General features: G+C 54.4%; 1 protein-coding gene across 5 annotated transcripts in view; it reads left to right on the forward strand.

The window, feature by feature from the left end:
* The first annotated feature begins 1,044 nt into the window (after positions 1 to 1,044).
* Positions 1,045 to 22,362, forward strand: part of ABCG1 (ATP binding cassette subfamily G member 1) — a 70,352-nt gene continuing 49,034 nt past the window's right edge. For 4 of the 5 annotated variants that reach the window (XR_007137166.1, XR_007137167.1, XM_047797143.1 and 1 more), the window contains exons 1-2: positions 1,046 to 1,208; positions 8,111 to 8,354. Coding sequence is in view for 3 of the 5 variants with exons in the window: in XM_047797143.1 (XP_047653099.1) it covers positions 1,167 to 1,208; positions 8,111 to 8,354 (286 nt within the window). In the remaining 2 variants the exon portion in view is untranslated. Of the gene's footprint in view, positions 1,209 to 8,110; positions 8,355 to 22,362 lie in introns of all 5 variants that reach the window. The other variant, XM_047797135.1, reaches the window with a different exon arrangement.

Here is a 22,362-nt window from a genome sequence, read left to right on the forward strand (position 1 = left end):
GAAGCTCATCTGCCTGGCATGAGAAGTCATGCTCCCTTTCTGGATGAGGAGAAAGACGGGGGCTTTGCTCATCTCAGAGGCGAGGAGGAACAAACCAGGTGTGCTGGAGGTAAGGAGAGCTGCATTCTTCCCTGCAGGCCCCACCTGCAAACTGCTGAATAAAAACATTAGCCTCTGTTTGCGAGTAAGGAGTGTCTTATCACCATGGTTACCAGGAAGTGGTCCCACTTACATACAATAGGTGTTTTAGCAGATGCCAGGCCATCTGATATTCCTGTTTGGGGCCAAAGGAGAGGGTGCCCAAAGTGTCATTCCTTATGCAGTTACGTGAGCACAGCTCTGGGCCAAGTACTGGAAACACCACATCCACAGGAAAAAAGAAAAAATAAGAAGAAAGAAAAGAATAAAGAAAAAGCCTTTTCTTTTTTTGTTGGGCCGCAGAGGTGAGAGCCACGGGAGGACATAGGCCTGGGTATCTTCCCTAAGCTCCCCTTTGTTACCCAGCTCTGTGTCTGGCACACAGCCTCAGTGTGGCATGAATGAGTGCGTTGCCTGTGGGGGGCTAGCCCCGATGTGGAGCTGTACTGCCGGCGTCGGAGCGACCATCCTTCTTTGGTTCTCACGCTCCTCCTGGCAGAGAGGGGCCCAACAACGAAGAAAGAAAACAGAAGTTCCCTTGCCTTCCACTCTCCCTCCCCAGAGGCCTCCCCTGGTCCCACGAGGCACAGCACGGCAGGCTTGGAGGTGACGGTCCTGGCGGGGGACCTCCGCTGACTGTCGCCGCTGGCCCGACCCTCGCGAGTTTCCAAACTCCGGGGCACGGGGACGGGGCTCAGGCGGAAGGAGAGGCGGGGATGTCGGGAGCTGGCCAGCCGCGCCCCCGCAGGAGCAAAACAAGAGCACGCGCACCTGCCGGCTCCGCCCCGCCCGCGAGCGCTGGCCAATCGCGGGTCGTGGGCGGGTAGAGGGCGGGTCGTGGGCGGGGCCGGCGCGGGCGGGTCGTGGGCGGGGCCCGGCCCTGGCAGCAGCAGAGCTGGAGCCGGATCCCGCGCTGGGCTCAGCAGCCGACCCTGGGGTGAGCGCAACCTCGTGCCCTCCGCCGGTCCTCGTCGCCTGCAGCCTCGTCCCCGCCGCCGCCGCCGCCGCCGCCGCCGCCGCCCCGGGGCATGGCCTGTCTGATGGCCGCTTTCTCGGTCGGCACCGCCATGGTGAGTGAGCGCATCCCTCGCCCCCGGAGCTTGGTTCTGTTCTCTAGGAGAATAAGCAACGCACAAAGACCCGCACCCGCATCCTGACACTTGCCTCCGAGCCCCGGGGGAGGCGCCCGATTCCCATCGCCCCCTGTCTTGGCCACCTGGCGCTTCAAGATGCTCCTTGCAGCCTAGGACTGGGGGGAAGGCGGGGGGCGGGGGGGGGGCGCAGGAGAGGGAGGGAGAAGACCGGCAGTCCCCACATTGGAGAAATAGCCTTGACCTCGTCCGCCTCCCGGTGAGGGGCCTCGGGCCTGGAGCCCCGGAGGGTACTGGGATGGGCGGCAGCCTGGGCCAGAGGGAAAGGGGGTCCGATCCCTTTGCCGGCGCGCACAGCCAGAGCCTGGGGAGCGGGCGCTTCTTCCTTTACTCTCTGGAGCTCCGGCACGGTCTGGGGGAACAAAAGAAGGAGGTGATCCGGGAAGCCAGAGCCTGTGCTGCCCCTTTGTCAGGGGACAGCCTCTCCAGGACCTGCTCTGGAGGGAGCAGCGGACGCGGATGAGGGTCCAGCCTGGACACTCCAGCCATATTTCTGCATCCTGGGGAGAGACCCAGGGTGGGGGCAGAGGCGCGCATCTCACTCTCCCCAAGGGCGCCAGCTCCATAAAGGGACCACCGGCTGCAGGTGAATTCGCTGCTGGGCACAGTCACTGCAAGTGCTCTTCATGTGAATGGTTAAGACTCTCCTCTTGCCCCTTTAAAACAGCTCTATAAACTCACATTAGAAAAAAGCAAACTAACCCTCGTCTCACGCATTCTAGAGCCTTTCATTTTTATGCCTAGCATGCCCACAGTGCAGTTAGGTACTTCTGGACTGATTTCAGGTCATCTAAGTACAAACAGAAAGTATTCCATATTCCAACCCCTCTCACCCTCCCTATCCATCCCTCTTCTCTCATTTGTCTGTGTATTTACTATCCTGCTAGTTACTTTCCATGAGCTGTCACCCCACAGTGTACACATCGGTTTTTGCCCCCACCCCTTGCTTTTATTTCATTTTTAGCATCCTCTATTTGAAGTCAGCAGGGCTCAGCAGGGTTTGACCGACAGTTACCTCTTGCCTTGAGCTCAAGAGGAAAAAAAAAAAAAAAAAGTAGCCGGGTTTCTGCGCATGCTCTACTCTGACAACTGCATCCTGTGATTCCAAACAGGTTACTGTAGAACATACCCAGCCTCGCCAGCTCATTATATAATGATTTTGTGTAAACCGATAGAATGGGGCCGCAGACCCATCAAGGAGGTTGGTAGATGATAGAGCAGGAAGAAGCTGGGGGCAGGGGGAGCCCCCGCCCCCGGGGGCCAGGTCCCATCTCTGGGCACACACTGCCTAGACCCCATACTTAGCTTCTTGTGTATAAGAGGAATCACAAAACAAAAATGCCAGTCCCCTCCTCATGACATTTTGTGGAACACTTAGCAATTCTTCATTTTACATTTGTTCATTTCTTTGGGATTCCTAAATTATGGTGGTTATGGAAAAGTAAGGAGATTATTATTGTTAGTTGTGGGTAAAGAAAGTTTCAGACCTTGAAGATGCCGGGTAACTCTTGAAGCCCTTTCGGAGCTGCAAAAGTAGCTCCTACATGCGGAAAAACAGCGGCTCAATGTTCTAAGGTACAGATGTTTTATGTCAGCGTTTCGTGGATGTTACATTATGGTTCAATACAGCCCCAGAATGCAAGTGTTTGAGTCGCTTGGAGGTGCTCCTAGTTAGGCTCATTTTTTAAGGGAACATTGTTGTATGTGAAAATCGCTTTTCTCCCTGAAAACTTCACGCTTTTTTAATTAAAAAAAAAAATCCTATCCAAGTCCCAAACAGAGCCTTTCAGAGATTCCCTGGAATACTAAGCTTTGCTCTGGGGTCCAGCCTGAGGCTGACTGCCAGCTATGGATCTGGAGTAGGTGCCTGGAAGGGTGAGAGAAGCACCCAGGCAGTGTGCTGGAGTTCCTGAGCTGGGCCGGGTGGGGTGGGCATGGGCTCCCACTGGGATTGGTATTTAGCTGTTTGAGGCTAGATTTTGAAGATGATGACTTTGGCATCCTGAGTGGCCAGGCAAGTGACATCTCCCCTTTGCTTAGTTAAGGATGTGACATTTGGGTTTATTTCCCTTAGGCAGTGAGTGGCCTTGAGGATTCTGGACCTGTATGTTTTCGTCTTTTGTGCCCAGGGCTCAGGGAAGGATCTGCTCTCCAGCTGCAGAGTCTGCTGGTCTAGCTGGGCACCAAAGCTGGCAGTAGTGAGAGAAGTCAGAGAATGCATGTCAGGGTCTGGAGCCTGCGTGTTCCTCTTCCCTCCCCTCCCGTCCCCAAGATGCTGTGGAAGAAGTTCCTATCTCTAACTATGCTTCTGGGGAAAGAGAGTGAGCCAGTCTCCAATGGCCCGGGGGCTTGCTGACTGTGTGAGACCCTTCCCAGCTAAACCAGCATCTCCATATACTAGCATTTAAATGGAAAACATTCTCACTAGCGGCCAGCGGAGGGAGAGTCAAAATAGGGTCTCCTTGATTTCAACACCTGTAAGCAGACTCACCATTATTTACCATTTATTAGGCAGCACACATTGCGGGGTGGGCGGGGGGAGGTGTGTCAAAGACCACGCATCAGTAAGAGAGGGAAGCTAACAAGGAAAGGGAATGAGCGGGGAGGGAAGATGTAATTGTTTCATTTTTAATGAGCTCAGGAGGCTTAAGGACAAGCTAGCTGTAACCTACATCGCCGGCCGCTCTCATCTGAGGATGTGTTTCCAGAGAGCTGGTCTATTTCGGAGTGACAGCCACTGCCTCCCGTCAGACAGGATTGCAGGATTTTGTTAATTGGATACCCGTGGAGGGACAGTGGGTGATGGTGGGCCCTGCTTTGGTGCTGGTTTCTTTGGCGATGGGCTGGTGTGCTTTCCTGTCACTTGTGTGATTTCCCTGTAATGCACAGAGGCTGGGATGACCCAGAGGCCACTGCACCTTGTCTGTAGAAAGCTAAGCCAAATGCAAGCGCTCTTAGGGATGCCGGCTGGGAGGATGGGGCAGGTTAGGGATCCTGGCTGGGAGGATGGGGCAGACGGGGAAGCCGCACACAGCTGGTCTGCAGCTTGGCCACTCTTTAATGGTGGGGTCTTGCACAGGGGAGGTGGTCTCTGTGTGAAATGGAGTGTGGAGTTGAGGCGTCTCTAAGAGGAGCAATCTTTTCATGGGAGTTTAATGGGCACATTGTAACTGGGAATTGCTGATCCAAGAGCCGCTATTGTTTATAATTGCTTACCTACCCAGCTGGAGGCATTGGAATTCAAAACTTCCAATAGTAGGAGTTCCCGTTGTGGCTCAGTGGTTAATGAATCTGAATGGGAACCATGAGGTTGCGGGTTCGATCCCTGCCCTCGCTCAGTGGGTTAAGGATCTGGCGTTGCCTTGAGCTGTGGTGTAGGTGGCACATGCGGCTCAGATCCTGTGTTGCTGTGGCTCTGGCGAAGGCCGGTGGCCACAGCTCCGATTCGACCCCTAGCCTGGGAACCTCCATGTGCTGCAGGTGTGGCCGTGGAAAAAGACAAAAAGACAAAAAACAAAAAAAACAACTTTCACTAGTAAATACTTGCCTCTGGCTTCTCTCTCAGTGCCCAGTTTACTCCCCCAGCTTGGTCCCACTGGCCTGTTCACGGGTCTCCCCACTGCCCCCAGCTGGGTAGGGCCACTCACCCTCCCCTCCGCACGTTGCTGCAGGAGACTGTGCTTTTGGTCTGTTACTTCTGCCTTGAGATCCCTCGTGGACCCGCACAGACCTCTAGCTAAGGACAAACCCCTTAACAGCTCTGCAAGGCCTCTGTGTGGGGACCGCATGTGCCTCTCCAGTCCCGTTAAGACACCACCCCCGCCCAACTCCAAACCAGAGCTCCAGCCCCTGAATTTCAGGTCTCCAGGTGTGTGGTCTCTCCTGCTGCCTTTGCACGCGCTGCCCCCACCCGCATCCCGCAGGGAGGGTCCTGAACCAGCACCCCCCCCCCATGCTAAGTGACCTTACCTTTGATACCCCTGAAACACCTTGTCCCCACCCAGGGCCTGTGCTGCATTGGGTGACAGTGTGGGTCTCCTTACTGTCTGATTCTAACTCCTGGGGCTCAGTCTTGATCTGGAACTTGCTGAGGCCACAAGCTACATCTGTCTGCCTGACTGCTGATGCCCAGGCCTTTATCTGGGCTGTGAGTGCCTGAGAGAATAGATAGGCTTGGAGTCCTTAGGGGAAAGTCAGACCCCCGTCAGAGTCCAGGTCTGGCCTTGGCTCCCGGGGTAGGTGGGTGGAATCATGGCCTTTCATCCTTGGAAGGACTTCCTCAGGGTCGACACCAGCGCAGGTGCAGGGGGAGGGAAGGGGTGGGCCAGGGCGGCTAGAACACTGGGGTGGAGGTTCTGGGGGCCGCACCCTGGGGAGGGACTTGCTGGAAACTCCCCGCCCCTAACTGAACACCCAGCAACTGGGGATGCTGGGCTGCGTCAAGCCTGGCAGCAGGACGTGAGTCTGGAGGCAAACATCCAGCCTTTCCACTTGGGCGACAAGGTGGGGGTGCAGATGTTGTTGGGGACAAGGTTGGGGACCAGGCCTGGAGATAACCGTCTTGCCAAGGGCCCTCTCTCTCTCCTACCCTGCCCCCACCAAAGCCAGAATTCGGTGCTTCCTGGGCTTCTGTGGAGTCGAACCAGGTTACAGCACATGTCCCTGGAGAGCAAGACAGGTGGGCACAGGGGTGGCTCTTGGTGCTGCTCTGGGTGCTGGAGCTAAAGGGGCATATTCTTTCCGAGTTGGTCAAAGCCAAAAGCGAGCTGAGCTGGGGCAGAGTCTCTGCTGTTCCTTCAAGAGGCCCCAACACAGATGCTGTGGGCAGGCCCAGGTGCGAGGGCCGTCCTGGGAACAGAACAGGCTCCGGCTCAGCCCAGCCCAGAGGAAGCCTGCTGTCAGGCTGGCACCCACCACCCTGCCCGTGGTGGGGGAGGGTGCAGGGAACCTACTTGTGTCTGTGTTTGAAGCAGTTCACATGCTCGGGGCCGACAGCAAACCCAGATTAATTTCGTCAGAGCTTCACGCTGCGCTTTAATTTTTACCCACAGAGCGTCAGTCAATGAGCTGAGTTTTGACTTGGTTAAGCTTTCCAGAGGTAGGAGAGGCCTGGAAGGAGTGTGTGTGTGTGTGTGTGTGTGTGTGGTGTCTTTTTCTTAAACAGCAAAGCAACATTTTCAAACATCACAGGAACCAGAAACCCCTGGGTCCGCATCTCCCTGTGACCCCCATTTGTTCTTTAAATATTCGAAACCTCCAAATCCTCCAGGATCTTGGAGCCCTTAGACACCACGATGGAAACGACGCCATCTCCTCAAGGTTTGCGGCCATGTACCCTCAGGACGACGTTCTAAAGGGGGAGGGCTTGTTTTGGTCACTTGAGTTGCTGGGCTTGCAAGGATATTTATGGATGAGCCACTCCCTGGTTTTGTTTTTGATTTTTTTATCAGAAATGATAATGATCAAAAAGCCATCAACTTTGAAAAAATACCCAATAAATCTATGGAAAAATAACAGTATGATGTTGCTTCTCTTTAGAAGCAGATCAGGCTACAGCAGTGTCTCCCCTGGTCCTTTGGGCAGCAGAAGGGCCTGAATTACCCAGATGGTGACTGATGGGCTGTCCTGATCAGCCTTCAGCGTATGGAGTGGCATTGCCCAAGGCCCACGCTTTGGGGACTGTGGAATGTTCTCTCTAGAGTCCAGAGACAGCTGGAAAAAGCGCAGCATGATATTTATCCACCCCAGGGTTCTTCTGTGTTTGCAGGTGCCTGAAGCATATCGATTTGTCCAGCATTGCCAAGCCATTAGGAAAGGCGCTTCCTTTTCTTGCATAAATACTTTTGGCTCTTGGCAGATCTGTAACAGTTCAGTGTGACCCCCAGTAGAAGCTCGAAAAGCCTACGTATCGGGGAGCCATCCTGGTGAGGCCGTGCGGGAGGCACCTGCTTTTTTCCGATGACCCCTATTCTGGGCTCACTTCTACCCCTCCCATGACCCTGGGCTCAGAGCAGCTTCCTGAAAATAGTCCGTGCCTCAGTGTCCTTGCCCATATCTCAGAGAAAAAGAAAGCCACCTTTCCACGCCGTCCATCCTATTATGAAGATACAGTGAGAGAGGAGAGATGTCAGGGGGTTGGGAAATTTACAAGGACGTCACAAAGGCCAGCTTGCACGGAGCCCAGGGGCCAAGTGGTGTCACTGCTCTGGGGAGACATCTGTGACGCTGGGCGAGGAAGGTGCTGCAGGCGCTCGTTTCACATAAGGCATTTTCTTTTTGAAATGTGTAAAAAGCATAGTTGATTTACAATGTTGTGCCAATTGCTGCTGCACAGCAAAGTGACCCAGTCACATATGTGTGTGTGTGTGTGTGTGTGTGTGTATACACACTCTTTTTCTCATATTATCTTCCACCCTGTTCTGTCCCAAGAGCTTGGATAGAGTCCCCTGCGCTCGGCAGCCTCGTGGGTCTTTATTGGTTTAATGAGTGGATCGTAAGTAGGTCATTTTTTAGGGCAGCTGGTGTTTTCTTCTTTGAGACAAGTGTTGTATTTACTATAGTTTTGGGATGAGATTTGGAGTCCTCAGTGAGACGGTAGATCGGTTTCATATGCTGGCTTTCGCGTGTTTTTAGTCGAGGAGGGGAGGGCTGGAGGAAGGGCTCTGGGCGAGCCCGTCCTGTGGTGCTGAGGGCACCGTGGTGGCGGGAGGTTGATTGCTGACTGACTGATTGATGGCCCCGAGCCTAAAGGCAGGTCCGCGGTGGTCCCTCCCGTGATGTAGCTTATACCCTCTCTTGGTGCTTCCTCCCCATGCTTCTAGAATGCCAGCAGCTACTCGGCAGCGATGACGGAGCCCAAGTCGGTGTGTGTCTCGGTGGACGAAGTGGTCTCCGGCAACAGGGACATCGGGGAGACGGAGCTGCTGAACGGGCGTCTCAGGAGGGAGGACAACAACCTCACGGAGGCCCAGCGCCTGTCGTCCCTGCCCAGAAGGGCGGCCGTGAACATCGAGTTCAAGGACCTCTCCTACTCGGTCCCAGAGGGTCCCTGGTGGAGGAAGAAAGGTAGGGAGGGGACTGCCCTGTGTGTTCGGAGGCCGCAGAGGCCACGAAGGAAGGAGCAGGTGCTTTGGGAGACTCTGGACCTGAACGCTGGGAGCCCGGCTCCTCCCAGCCCGGCGGTGCCGGGGCCAGTTATTTAACTGCTTCAGGCCTGATGTTTTCCTTGCCTATAATATGGACAGGTTGCATTAGATGACTCAAAATTCAGTGTTTTTTCTTTTAATGGACTGACAGTGTTATGTTAACTTCAGGTGTACAGAAAGTGATTCAGTTATACACATGTGTGTATATATATATATACATATACATATATTTTTTAACAGCTTATTTCCCATTATAGGTTATTACAAGGTACTGAGGACCGTTCGCTGTGCTGTACAGTAGGTCCCTGTGGGTTTATCTATTTTACATATAGGACTTTGTACCTGCTAATCCCAAACTCCTGCTTCACCCCCGTTTCCCCTTCAGGGACCATAAATTTGTCGTCTGCGTCTGCAAGTCGCGCAGTGGTTCTCAAACTCTGATCCGATCCCAAGGTTCGGCGAGGGTCTGCGGGTGTGGGTTTCTGGTCTGCTCGCCGGGGGGTCTTCGTAGGGGATGCTGTCTGTCTATGTTAGTCTCTCGAGATGGGACTATTTTTCATGTTTCACAGCAACGGGGAAGCCAGGTGCTTCCTCTCACGCTTGAAGTTTTGAAAAGAAACCAGTGACCTAGAGTGACTGTCCTGGAAACCAGTCACGTATGTTGAAGCATCTCAGAAGAACTGTCCCCAGGGGGATATTGGTGGGTGGTCAAGAAAAGCAGAAGAGATGGAGCCCGTGGGACTCGGGAGGCCTTGAGAAAGCCACACAGACAGGAGGTTGCCACCCACCTGTTGAGGGTTGATGGGAATTGACCATTTTCAGTTTTGCCAGCTCTAGATGTCCAGGGTGTGTAGCATTAAAGCCTCTATGGGCTGGTGTTTCTACGTCTTCCTATGGGACTTGCCCCCCACCCCAGCTCTGCACACACACCATCCATCCACCTTTGGTGGGGTGGGGGGCAACTGGGAGAGACATCACCCAGAAACAACGGTCCTTGTTGCTCGTGAATCACTTGAAAATCCAGGAGGGACTTGGAACAAAGGGACTCAAGTAGCACTGGCATATTGTCATGATTTTGGCCTCGCCACTTAAATCTAGATTCTGTTCTTCTTTGTAAAGAAGACCCACCAAGACTCACTCGGAGCCACGCCTTTGGAACCTTAATGGGCCGGTCCCTGGGACTTTCAAGGCAGTCTGGCTGTTGGATGACTTTGTGTCTGTTTGCACAACGGGGAACAGATTCCCGAACCTTCTCAGTGGCCGACAGTATAGCGTAGTTGTCTGAGACTTACCCTTTCTGAGTATGGAAGACTGTTTTGATAAGAAATTCTGTGATAGGCTCAGACTTGGGTCCATTCGAGCCTCTTGAATTTCAGCCTAAGGTCATAGCCTTTTCCTCCGCCACGTGGACAAAGATTTTATGGAAAACGTGCACCGGGGACCAGGAGGGCCTGTGAGGTTCTGTCTTGGTCGGTCTCTGTGGACAAACGTGGGCAAACCTGTGAGTGACCTGGATGGGTTTCTGTCCACGTGTTGCATGTGGCCGTAGAAATGTGGTCACAATGTTGGGACTGCTGGGCCGGGGACCCCCCCCAAAGTGAAGACAGCTTGCCAGGCAGACATGCCAACATTTGAAAACCGCAGCAGAATCTCGGTTTGAAATCCCACACGGCAGGTGTTCCGCCAGTGCTGGAGTGAGAAAAGTTACTTCCTGGCCGGGTGTGTGCCTTGCCCAGCGTGTATTCTCTATGGGTTAGGACTGGTCACACTAATTGTCCACGGTGATGGCCTCTTAATAAGTGAGGGAGGGGCCCCACTGTCCCTGGCCTCCTTGGAAGCCCCGCCCAGGTGGCTGCCTGCCCTGCAGTAACCTCTGTGGGTTCAGGCGGGGAGGAGGAGGAGGAGGAGGAAGTGGGCCCCAGGGAGCTAGCTGCCTGTGAGTCAGAGATGCTGGGGGCCAGAGGGGAAGGCAGGCACCCGTGGTCTGGGGTGGCCTGGCTGCCGGTTTTTCAACCAGCGAGGCCTGACATCTGTATCTGGCTTCCCCCCCAGTGCCCTGCTCAGCACCTGCCTGGCTTCCCTCTGGGCGCACTACCCCTGCCCCGCCCGCCCCCCACCTGTCTTTGTTCCTGGTGCCCTGCAATTCTCAGTTTGGATGGTTTTTCACTCCTGTTACACTTAGGGCAGGAGAGACACGTCCACCTTCTCACTGAACAGAAGGAAGCCGAGGGCTAAAGGCCGGCCTCGAGCCTGGGCTGGGAGGCAGGCCTGGCTGCCGGTGGTTCCCGGTCTGTGGTCGCGCTCGCTGTCTGCGTTGCACCTGGTGCAGAGCTCAGGGTGCCGGGGGGGGGGGCCCAAAGCCACAGGAAGGCCGGGCTCCTTCTCCAGGCTTGGTGCCCCCAAGGCCCGTTCGGCAGCAGCTCACCCAGCTGGCAGGCATCACCCTTTCTCACGGTGGCAGTTTTCTACTTGGCATCACTTCTGCGCAATGCCAAGTGTGACCCATCTTTGGGGTGGGAGCGTGTGCTCTTACTGCTCTCACCATATTCCATTTTTCTATCTGTACCACATTGATTATTTTTAGTTTTGTCAAGTCCAGCGTTGCATGCTGAGCGCTGTGTCATGGTCACACTGGGGCTGGAGGCATGGCCTTGAGGAGGGCGAGGCATCTCCGAAGGTGAGCGCTGGAGGGGTTTCAGGAGGGCCTGGGGGTGCTCTGAAGGACACGGGGGCCTGAGGGCTGCAGTGATTTGCTCAAGGTCACAGCCAGCACCGGAACCAGGCGTGGGACCCCTGGTCCAGGCTTCTTCCCATCACAAGGCGCCGGCCACTCCCGTAAACTCCAGGGAAGCTTTTTTTCCCCAGAACACGTGCTGTGCTACAACCTCGACACAGGATGCCCGTGCAAACCTCAGCACCACGACTGGAACAATACTACCGGCTCCGACACAATCGTTTCAAAGAAAGGAGATGGGGAAGGAAGCTTCATAATCCTTAGAAGAAAGGTCACGGGTGAATCCGTAGCAGTGTTTTTAAAGAGACGTCAGGCATGGATTCTTAAAAACTCTGAAGCTTGACGATCGCCAGGCATCGCGTGTGGCGTCTAAGCAAACATCTTGTATTTTCAATTGTAGTTACATTTTCACCATATGATTAATGATGTCTTTGGAGGAAAACCTGGATCACATAATAGATTCCTAGTAGAGAACATAATTGTGAAAGGAACTGTTCTCCGGAGAAAAAAGTGTACCCCAAGGACAGTTTCACTGGCTCCTGACCCAGTAATTGCTTTCCCGCCAGGAATTCACTCACGTAGCGTGGAGTTGATGGGACAAATGACTTGGAACAGAATGGACTTCGGTGCCGTCACACAGGCTATTGTGTCGAGGGATGTGCGGGAACAATCAGTTGAATTGTCCTCACTCACCCCCGCGTGACTTAGGTTTCGAAAGCAGCTTTTGCTTCCTGGAAGAGAGACCTGCGTTGGTGTTGGTAATATTTAGGACCCCTTGTCAGGAAGAGAACCCTCCCCGTGAACTTGAGCGGTGGGGTGACCTTGGCTGCAGAGCTGGTCCACAGAGCTGGTGGGGTATGGGGGTCATGCCGGGTTGTCCGCCCTCTGGGAGCCTGGCGCCCTCTCCATCGGTAGGACTGAAGGGGTCCTTTGGTCCCTTGACGTAGGGGCCCCTTCTGTCCTTTCAATGCATAGAGCACACAAGATACAGAGACACAGCCCAAGTTATAGTGGCAGAGGAGGCGGGACAGGAAAGCATGTCTGGGAGAGGTGAGGCCACAAGACACCTAGAGAGCACCCAGCCCTGACGTGGGCACACCATGGACCACCATGGCACACATGTGCTTCACCCCCATGTGACAAAAACCATGGGGGGTGGCCTTGACCGCTGACTCTGACTTACTTTCCCTTTAACTGGCCTGCTTTGACGTCAGTCACCTCTGCCTTCGCCGAGGACCCATAAAGAGATCTCCTAGTCCCTTGGGGAGGCGTAGCTGTCCTGTCCCCTCACCAGGGACGTGACGCTGATGTGCCTGCTACACACAAACAGGCGACAGGATGCTGAGAAATTCAATACACCTCCCAAGCTTACCTAGCTGGCTGAGAACAAAAGCAATCCTAGCTGGGGCTTTAGAGAGTTTTCTGGAGTCCTCCTGAGCCAGGCTGTTTTCTCAGCAAGGGGCACGCCGTGGCATGGGACGCCCCCTCCTACCTGGAAACCCGACCCTCCAGCCTCATCTCTGCCAAAGGCCAGAGCTGGGTTCAACATTCTGGGCTCCTCCACATCGGATTATCTGTATTGGTTTGCTTCTGAGCTGTACAATTGCATCTGAACACCCTTCTCAAATTGAAGCTTGCTCTCTCTTAATTTCCGCGGCTATGTCACAAGGCCTGCAACCACAGGCCGGCTAAAATGAGTACAGGGCGCCATTAATGTCTTTTTCAGGAAATCCGTTAAGGGAAAACTGGATTCCAACCAAGTCCCCTGGGGAACTTGATCCAACCAGCTGGGACAGGATGGGCAGGGGAGGCCAGTTAAAGAGGACTGCAGGAGTTCCCATCATGGCTCAGTGGTAATGAACCTGACTAGTACGCAGGTTCCATCTGTGGCCTCCCTCAGTGCATTAAGGATGCAGCGTTGCTGTGAGCTGTGGTGGAGGCCGGCAGCTGTAGCTCTGATTAGACTCCTAGCCTGGGAACTTCCATATGCCAAGGGTGCAGCCCTAAAAAGACAGAAGAAAAAAAAAAAAGGACTGTGGGAATCCAGAGCAGGGAGGGGGCTCCAGCAGGGTGGGCTGATTCACTCTCCCCTGGCATGAATGAATTACTTCTGTGCTTCTCAGCAACCATCACTGCCAAGGTGGGCTTTCTTTGGGCTGCAAAAGGAGATGGCTTTGGAGTTCCCTGGTGGAGTTCCCTGGTGGCCTGGCAGTTAAGGATCTGGGGTTGCCACTGTTGTGACTCAGGTCACTGCTGCGGTGATATGAGTTCAATCTCTGGCCCAGGAACTTCCATGTGCCATGGGCATGGCCAAATACATACATACATAAAGGAAATGGCTTTTTTGCTTTTTAGGGCTGCACCTGCAGCACATGAAAGTTCCCAGGCTAGGGGTCGAATCGGAGCTGCAGCTGCTGGCCTACACCACAGCCACAGCAATGCAGAATCTGAGGCATGTCTGCGACCTATACCACAGCTCATAGCAATGCCAGATCCTTAACCCACTGATCGAGGCCAGGGATTGAACCTGCAACCTCATGAATACTAGTCAGATTCCTTTCTGCTGAGCCACAACGGGAACTTCAGGAAATGGCTTTTAATGCTCTGCTTTTTTCTTTATTTGAGGCCACAGCTGGTCTTTCAGTGCCATGTGGCAAACCTAAACCTTGCAAGGGCTACCTGCTTGAGGCTATATCGTATTTACAGAGGGAGCCCAGTGACCCCAGGCTGCCTTGGTGATCCCAGGTGGAGGTGGCTGGAGGGCTCCTGTCCCCTCTGCGGCCAGTTCTCAGGTTCTCAGGCCCCTTTGGTGGGGAGTTCTTCTGGAATAATTCTGATCCTCTGCCTTGTAGGCTCTTTGAAAAACTGCTGGGGTGGGGCTGACTCATGATCGGGGGGTGAGGAGGGACCATGTAAACAACCAAAAGGCTCTGCTAGTTTACAGGCAGCCCTTGGCAGAGCCAAGGGCTCTAGGCTCCCCTTCTCCAGCCAACCCCTCCTCTCCCTTGGGGCACACTGCGTGGATATCAGGCCATCATCACGGACCCCGGGGTCAGGGCTGTGTGATTCAAGAGTGGCCCTCTCAGATACAGCCCCCAGGAGACGCGGCACGGGTGGTTCTGCCAACATCGGCTTTGAGATCTTCTTCTCGCTTCAGTGTTGGGCCACCCCCAGCACCTTCCGATTGGCAGGCTCCTTATGCGGGCATGCTAACACGTTGCCGTTTTCCCAGAGAGTGTGCCTGGTCTGGAGCCACCTGGTCCCTTCACTGTTACTTTGCAGGACTGTGCTCTGCTCAGTGGGGTCTGGTGCCATGGTGTCACTTTTTGAGGACATTCTTGCCACCCTCATTTTCACCTGCTGGGCAGGTGCCTTCCTGCCTTCCTTTAATACCTCCAAAATGTCTTGAAAATTTCACATGCTTGAACTAACATCCTCTGTTTTAAACCAGAACCTAATCTGCCAAGGCCAAGACATAAGCCAAGGTGACATTTTACTGAACGTGAAACCACTTCTTTTGTCTAGAAATTGGCAGAAGACAATGTTTAGTCACTGTACACCTGCTCTTTTTGAGTTCAGGTCTAGGGTCAACAGATCTGCTTATTTAAGGAACAAAGGTAACCACGTGGGTCAGATTAAAAACATTAGACAGACTGAACTGTACAAACTCAGGCTTTGTAGAGCGGAGGTGTCTTCTCTATAAAACCCAGGCTGTTGGAGTTCCACGCCACCAGAGGAGAGCTTTCCTTCAAATCAAATACAGCCAATCCTGAGTCGGGTTTTGCCCATAACTTGAGAAAAGGCATCAAGAGGAGTCTGCAGAGTCCAGGATGGCGGCTGCAGGGATCCAGCCTCATCTGTAGCCATGAGCGTCACTTCTCACTTTGTCAGCCGTGTTGTTGTTAGTCGCCTTTGTGCGTGTGGGGTCAATGGCATTTGGTGTCAAAACTAAGACACGCCAGAGTGACTTCAAGACTGTGATTATGTCCCATCGAGACCTATATTTAGACTCGGAATCTTGGAGCGCAAAGGGGCCTGGGGGCTCCCTTGTCTGACTGCTTGCCCATGGAGCAATCCCTCTTGCCCCATCCTGACCTGACAAGGGCGGCCACCCTCCGTCTGGGCACTGCCAGCACCAGGGACTGACACCTCCCTGCCTGGCCGGGCCCCTGTTTGCACAACTCAGGTTCTTAGAAAAGGCTTCTGTCTGTTGAGCTGAAATCTGAATTCGAGTAATGTTCATTTGCTTATCCGAGGTCTGCCTTTTGGAGCTCTGCAGAATACAGATAATCTTGGTCTTGAAAGGAGCTCAGACACGGGAAGGAAAAATGCCCATCCAGGCAGTAGCCAGGTGCATCAAGATCCAGGGCTACCTGGAAAGGAGGCTATAGGAAGCATATGGCTCTCGGAGGAAGTGGGGCTGGAGTCCTGCCTCAGGAGTAGGCACTTCGGTGGCATCCACAGGGGCAGGGCAGCAGGCAGGCGCCCCTTGGGGAATGTTCTTGCCCTCCGTTAAAAACTGATAAGGGTGAAGGCCAACGGGTGAGCAGAACCTGAGTCACTCTTTCTGTTTCTTTTTCTGTCACGAGGCCAGCTGATGCGCCCAGACAAAAGAGTCCCCTGCCTTGTTATCTTAACTGCCTGTCTTGAAAGTGAAGCTTTAGCAGGAGTTTTATGGGATTTCTCAGTTGTTATTTCTTCCCTCCCACTTTCCAGGGAGAAGTGTTTATGTTTTACTTAAAGGTAACTGCTTACTAAGCGAAGGCTGTTGGCTTTCGCACATGGTATCAAGTAAGTGCTCACAGGAAAGCCACCAGTCCTTTTCGGTCTGGACAACGCGCCCAGGAGGAAGGGGGCTTAGAGGGAGGCAGGCCTGGGGTTCAGGCCTAGACCTCGAGTCTTAACCCCCTGCCTCTCAACGAGCTCCGTGCAGAATTCTTCTCCCTCTGCCATTCTGCTAGCCCACCTAAGAGGAGCTGTTTTTCTCATCTTTTTTTGCCCATGACAAACACGACCCCAGAGCCTCCTGGTCACAGAAGTGCCACAAAAGGCCTCGGGACCTCCCAGGACAGAAGGTTCTCAGATTTCCTTTCTGGGGGCAGTTTTGGCCTCCATCCTGAATTAGAACTCCGTCCATCGGCTGGGGGCTGCACGGAGGCCCCTCTGCTCGCCCTCGCCCTCCAGCACGGGGTTACCAGACCACTTGCCCTTCACTGCGTTCCTTCCAAGAGACTGGTTTGCCTCTAAGGAGCGAATTCATTCCAGCCCGTGTTTGCCCGCACAGTCTAGGGAAGGTGAGGCCCTGGCCGGCGGAGAGGTAGCTCTTCCCCCAGCTTGAAATACAGAGTAAAAAGCCATTTCTTTTCTTGGTTGGTGTGGATGCTGAATGCAGGCCTGGGGCCCAGGGTGACGTTTGCGCCGTCCCAGCCAAGTGGCCGGAACACACCTGCTCTCAGATGTAGATCTGGCTGAGGGTCTGGCGGAGGAGGCTGCCTGGAGGTTTTCAGGTTCCTCGGCAGCCCTTAAATTCTGAATGGTCAGAGGAGAAGGACCGCGCCGCGCCCCTCGCGCACACGTAGGTGCGAGCAGGGCAGGTGCGCCCCGCTGCGCGTGCGCAGTGGCCGCTGCCGCCGCCGCCTTTGCTGCTGCCTCCCGCGCCGGGGTTACTATCGGTCAATGCTCGCGAGTAACCTCTGCGGCGCCGCGCGATTGGCTGCGCGCCGGGCGCTGTTGCTAAGCTCAAGCAGAGGATGCTGCGCTCCTGGGTCCGGATGCTGAGGCCTCTCTGGGCCGGTGGGGGTCTCGGCCTCCCCCCCGCATGCACGCCCCACTGCTCCACCCCCCTATCCCACCACCACCTGGGTCCAGAAAGTGGGAGAACCTTTCCTGTAGCCTGTTTTTTACTCTGGAGACGTCACTAAAATGCGTCTGATGAATGGAGATATTTTTTACACGGTGATTATTATTTTGATGTCTATTTAAACATAATTGGGAGACTTCCCTGAACTAGAAATAGCACACAGAGATTTAGAAAGGCTGTCCTCAGGAAAATGGCTGGCGTCCTGTCTGGAGTCTCGTCCTTGTAGCTTTCGTCAGAATGGGGAGGCTTCCTGAACTTCCCAGGTTCTATTTAAAGTGGGATGTAGGGGAGTTCCCGTGGTGGATCATCGGTAAGGAGCCCGACTAGAATCTGTGAGGATGTGGGTTCGATCCCCAGCCCCGCTCAGTGGGTTGAGGATCCAGCATTGCGGTGAGTCTGGTGTGGGTCACAGACACATCTTGGATCGCGCGTTGCTGTGGCTGTGGTGTAGGAACTTGCATATGTTGCAGGTGCAGCCCTTAAAAGGCAATAAAATAATAATAATATAAAAATAAAAAGTGGAAGGCAAGGACTTAGATCAGGTGCCCACCTTTCCGATGAGACCGCGGATACCGGAATCCTTGTAAAGCGTTCTTGTTTTGCTTTGTTTCAGGTTCACCCTGTGGGTGAGGTCACGAGAGGCAGGGCCTCCTGGACTGGGCCAAGCAAACAGAGCAGTCAGCGTTTAAAAATGACCAGGGTGGCTTTTGGAATCCTGGAATTCCCTTTAGGCATCTGAGTGGCAGGCCCAGTAAGTGGGCTGGAATCCAGAGCGTCACGCAGCCAGGCTGCCGCGCCCCCACTCCCTGCTGACTCACTCCCATCCTGGGCGTGTTAGGCAGGCTCGGAGAAACAGAAGCTGAACTTTAGGTGTGTTTCCCATAGCCTCCAGGACAGCGTGTGCGCGCGCGTGTACCCATACTTGTGACAAGAAAAGCAAACATGATTTCTACCAGTTGGGCTCCATTCCAGCACCCCAAAGGCCTGGGTGGCAGCAGAGGTGCCATGCCTTGGGCCTCCCTGGTGACTTGGGTCTTTCCTAGACACCCGGCCGGCCTGGTGCCTGTGGGCTGAATCTCGGTGAGTTCTGGATCATTCAGCACCATCCTTCCGATGGTTCCTGACCGGACACGGGGGACCAGGAGCTAATGGCTGTTCTCACAGTCTTGAGTTTCACTTGGTTGCTTGTTTGACTTTGTGATTGTAGAGTTGACGTTTTCCTAAACCTACCTAGAGACTCAGATCCCTGAGACTCACTGCCCTGAAGGTGGAATACCGGAGTCAGAGATGGTGGTGCCGAGCTTTTACGCAATAAATTCTCCCTTGAGGTGTGCTGGCGGGGAGGGTGAAAAACCTTTGGAAAAAGAAGGAAGGGCGCATTTATCATGGCAGAGGTGTTCCGTCGCTATAAACAATAACAGCGCCTACGGCCAACACAGGAACAGACTGTGTCTGAAAGTGGGTTGAAACGTGGGGTGCCCCAACATCTAGTTTCACATTTCACGAGAGTCCCCATTAGGACTTGCAGAGGAAGCTTGTGGGTTTCCTGTTTCCGAAGACCTGCGTGTCAGGCTGCCCAGAAAGTGCTATTATGTCCTCGATGGTGGGAGAGGGTGCCTTCTGGTCCTGGGCTTCGGGTGGGTCCCCTGAGTTGCCACAGGTGTGTCGTCTGCCTTGGTCCAAACCTTGCACCGTTTCTTCATCTCTGACTTTGGTTGGGCTTAGAAAGGAGGGTGACAATTGCCCTCTTGTCACTTTCTCTCTTCCCAGGAGAGAAGTGGCTCTTGGTTTCAGAATTGGATGGGGCTCTGTGACGTGAATCTCGAAGGGCCTAGCTTGGCCAACAGTCTCTCAGTGGGCTCTTTCCTGCTAGTCTCCCAGCCTCTCCTGCAGCCACTGCACATCTGCCAGTTGGGTGGCCCGCCTGCCGAGAAAGGGTCCGTGTGTCTCTGCGGGGACCAGGCCCTCTGCCGGCTCGGGGTTAGGGGAGCCTATTTTCATTCACCTTTCCTCTGGGGCCAGGGTCCTCCCTGGGCACCTGTCTACCCCTCTGCCCTGCGATCCTGGCACTCCGCAGACGATTTTATGTTTTACCTCCTCTGAGCTTCTAAACACAGGCTGCGCCAGTCGCCCTCTGTCCCGGCACCCACCTCGGTCCTCACGCAGAGTCGGGACCCACCCGATGTCTGCCAAACCCGTGGCTGGAGTAACAAACACCACATTCGCAGTGGAAGAGCTTGTGCTTTGACCCCAGAAGAGGCCTCAGGAGAGGTGGGGGGGGGGCAGAGCCCCGAAGAGGGTTCGAGCCTCCCTTTCTCTCGAACCCCGAGCCAGCTCTGACTAACCCTGGGGGAAGTGGGTTCAGGTGCTGCTTCCTTGGGTCGGCCCTCCCGTGGGGCTGGCCTCAGCCCCTGCATCTGCATCGCGGGTGGGCGGATGGGGTGCGGCGGGGGCGGGGTAAGAGCCTGGATGCCGGGTCAGGTGCTCTGCCCTGGAATCTTGGCTTCACGTGGCTTGGGGCCTCGGTTCCTCATTTGCACAATGGGGCTGATGAGCGTGCCAGCCTTAGAGGGTCGGAGCGGGAGTGACCGTGACGTACTTGTGTCAGGGGCCGGCACACAGGGGGGCTCGGTGCTTTCTAGTGTGGGGGTCAAAGGTTGCAGAAGCGCTGGTGTTTGGGTCCTTGGCTTCATTAAGGATTTTACCTAGTAACTTCGTCATCCTTAACAGCAACAACCACCACCACCGTACAGCTCTTGTGTGGTCGGTTACCCCATCCTCCCAGCACCCCCGGGGAAGGCTTTGTCACCATTCCCACGTGGCTCAGCGCAGGGAAGTCCCTCGCCCACTTGCCAGGCAGCACGGAAGTGCCGTCCTCCCTCGGAACCCAGGATCTCTTGTCCTGGTGCCCGGAGCTCCCCATTCTGCCTGACAAGCTTCTGGAATTGTTCCCTGGGAGAATTTCTATACCTTCTTTAAGATGCCCTGGGTTTCCTGCTCATGGCAGCGGTTGGGATGCAGTCAGCCAAGTGCTTCAGAGATGGGGACAAATGCCGCTTGGTAGGACGTGTGTGTGCTTCTGGGGACCCGAGGGTTACTTTCCCCAGGAGGCCTTCCAAGAACTTGAGGTTGCAGTCTGTGGGATGTAGGCTCCTTGAGACGTTTACGTGGAAGCATCTATACTTGTAGTTACTGGATGGAAATTTCCACCACTGGAACCAAGCCCCCAGCAACCTTCCACGTTAGAACTTCACTCGGGAGTGAGGTTTGTGTAGGTTACCTTAGGAGCATGGGAGATTTTATCAGGTGCTGTGCATCTGAGTCCGGTGGCTAGATTTTCACAACCGAAGATGAAGAATGATTACGTCCACTGCTCCGCCTGGCCGCCGTGGAGGGGTCCGTGGCGAGCCGTGGTCTCCGTGTGGCGGCAGCGTGGCCAGCGTGTGAATGCTGGTCTTAGATTTGCAGAAATTTAATGTGAAATTTTATAGAACATGCATTTCCTCCCTTCAGGGAATTCCGAGTTAATGTGTAACAAAAAGGAGGTGAAGATAAATCAAATTATAAGTGGGGCTTCGTTAAAATGTTCCTCCTCTTTCCATTTATTTTAATAAATGATTGCTGGTGTAGTGCCTTGTATTAACATGCTGTCAGTGGAGGGGGGTGGTGAGAATGCAGCCTCCAGAGTAAAAGTATGGGTTCAAAACCCGGCTCTAGAGAGTTCCCGCTGTGGCTCAGTGGGTTAAGGACCTGACATAGTGTCCATGAGGATGCGGATTGGGTCCCTGGCCTCGCTCAGTGGGTTAAGGATCCAGCATTGCTGTGAGCTGTGGTGTAGGTCACAGATATAACTCGGATCCCACGTGGCGTGGCTGTGGCCGGCAGCTGCAGCTCCGATTTGACCTCTAGCCTGGGAACCTCCATATGCTGCAGGTGCAGCCATAAGAGGAAAGGGATGAAAAAATATATATATATATATATATCCCGGCTCTACCACTTAGTAGCTGGGCAGTAAGCTACTTTGCCTCCTTGTAGAAAAGGGTTATTAATAATAATAATAATAATAATCTGTCCATCTTATGGGACAGATCACCTTATGGAGATGAAGCCCTGTGCCTGCCATGCAGTATTTAAGAAACAGTAGCTGGTTCCTTGTGAATGGTACCATTTGGGATCTAATAGGCTAATAATAGCCTAGACCCAATAGGATGGATCAAAGCCTTTGGCTATCATTCAAAATGTAAGTCGGGGGTAAAATCTGAGACTTTAGAAATAAAAGGAGTGAGGCTGCTGTAGGGTTTTGGGGAGTGCTGACTTAGCTCAGTGTTTACTGGGCTAGCGGGAGAAGCAGGGAGGCTTTGGGACCTTCCCAAGGTCAAGCTTCTCTTAAGTCTTGGGTTAGAGGGAGGGTCCAGCCCTGTGTGCCCGTCTTGGGCTGCGAGGCCCCCTAGTGGCCAGGAGGTGTCACCTGCCTGGCCGTGTCCCCGCCACCTTGTCAGTCATGGTCTCCAGGTCGTCAAGGAAGAAATCCTGGCTGGAGATTTCCAACAAGTTCAGGGTTCCTGCGGGGGCCATTCGGACCCCAGAATCCCTCCGGCCTGACCGCAACTCTTTCTTGTCCTGGGTCCTGTCCAAAGATGCCCTGACGTCCCGGGTCCGTGGGCCTTTGTAAGGAACTCGAGCTGTTAAAATGCTTCCTTCTCTCACACTCCTGCCTTGGAGTGTTGTTTTCATCGAGAACGACGCAGTGTCCTGGGAAGGAAATCTGAGGAGTTTGGAGGCTGTGGGGAGGGGAGCTTGCAGCCAGGGCTCAGGCCTGGCCCAGCTGAAACCCACTGTGTGTCTTCGGGGACAGCAGGCGGCCGTGCCACGTGCACGCCACCCTCGCTCACGTGGGAGCAGGCAGTGTGGGTGAATCTGCTGCTCCGTGATTTTGTCAGCACAGGGTGGGGGCATGTGGACAGACTCTCCAGAGGGAAAGGGGGCCCGAGGGTCTGGAACGTCCAGGAAGGGGCGCCTGGATCTCCAGGAGTTTGTGACTCTTGGTCTGAGAGCACTGCCCACATTTGGAAGTAACCGCCTCTCAGGGTGCTGAGTGGGACAGCCGGGCTGGGCCAGCAGCTTCATGAAAACTTGCCCACAGGGGCTACGGCCTTTACATGGCATCAGTGAGCTCGCCATCAACTGCGGGAGGGACCCATGGAAACGGAGCAGGACCGCAGGACCTATGGTCCTTCCCCTCCATGTCCTCTGCTTGCCTTTTTCTTTTTTTATGGACGCACCCACGGCATATGGAGGTTCCCAGGCTAGGGGTCGAATCAGAACTGCAGCTGC

Source organism: Phacochoerus africanus, chromosome 1, assembly GCF_016906955.1.
Source record: "Phacochoerus africanus isolate WHEZ1 chromosome 1, ROS_Pafr_v1, whole genome shotgun sequence".
Lineage (NCBI taxonomy): Eukaryota > Metazoa > Chordata > Mammalia > Artiodactyla > Suidae > Phacochoerus > Phacochoerus africanus.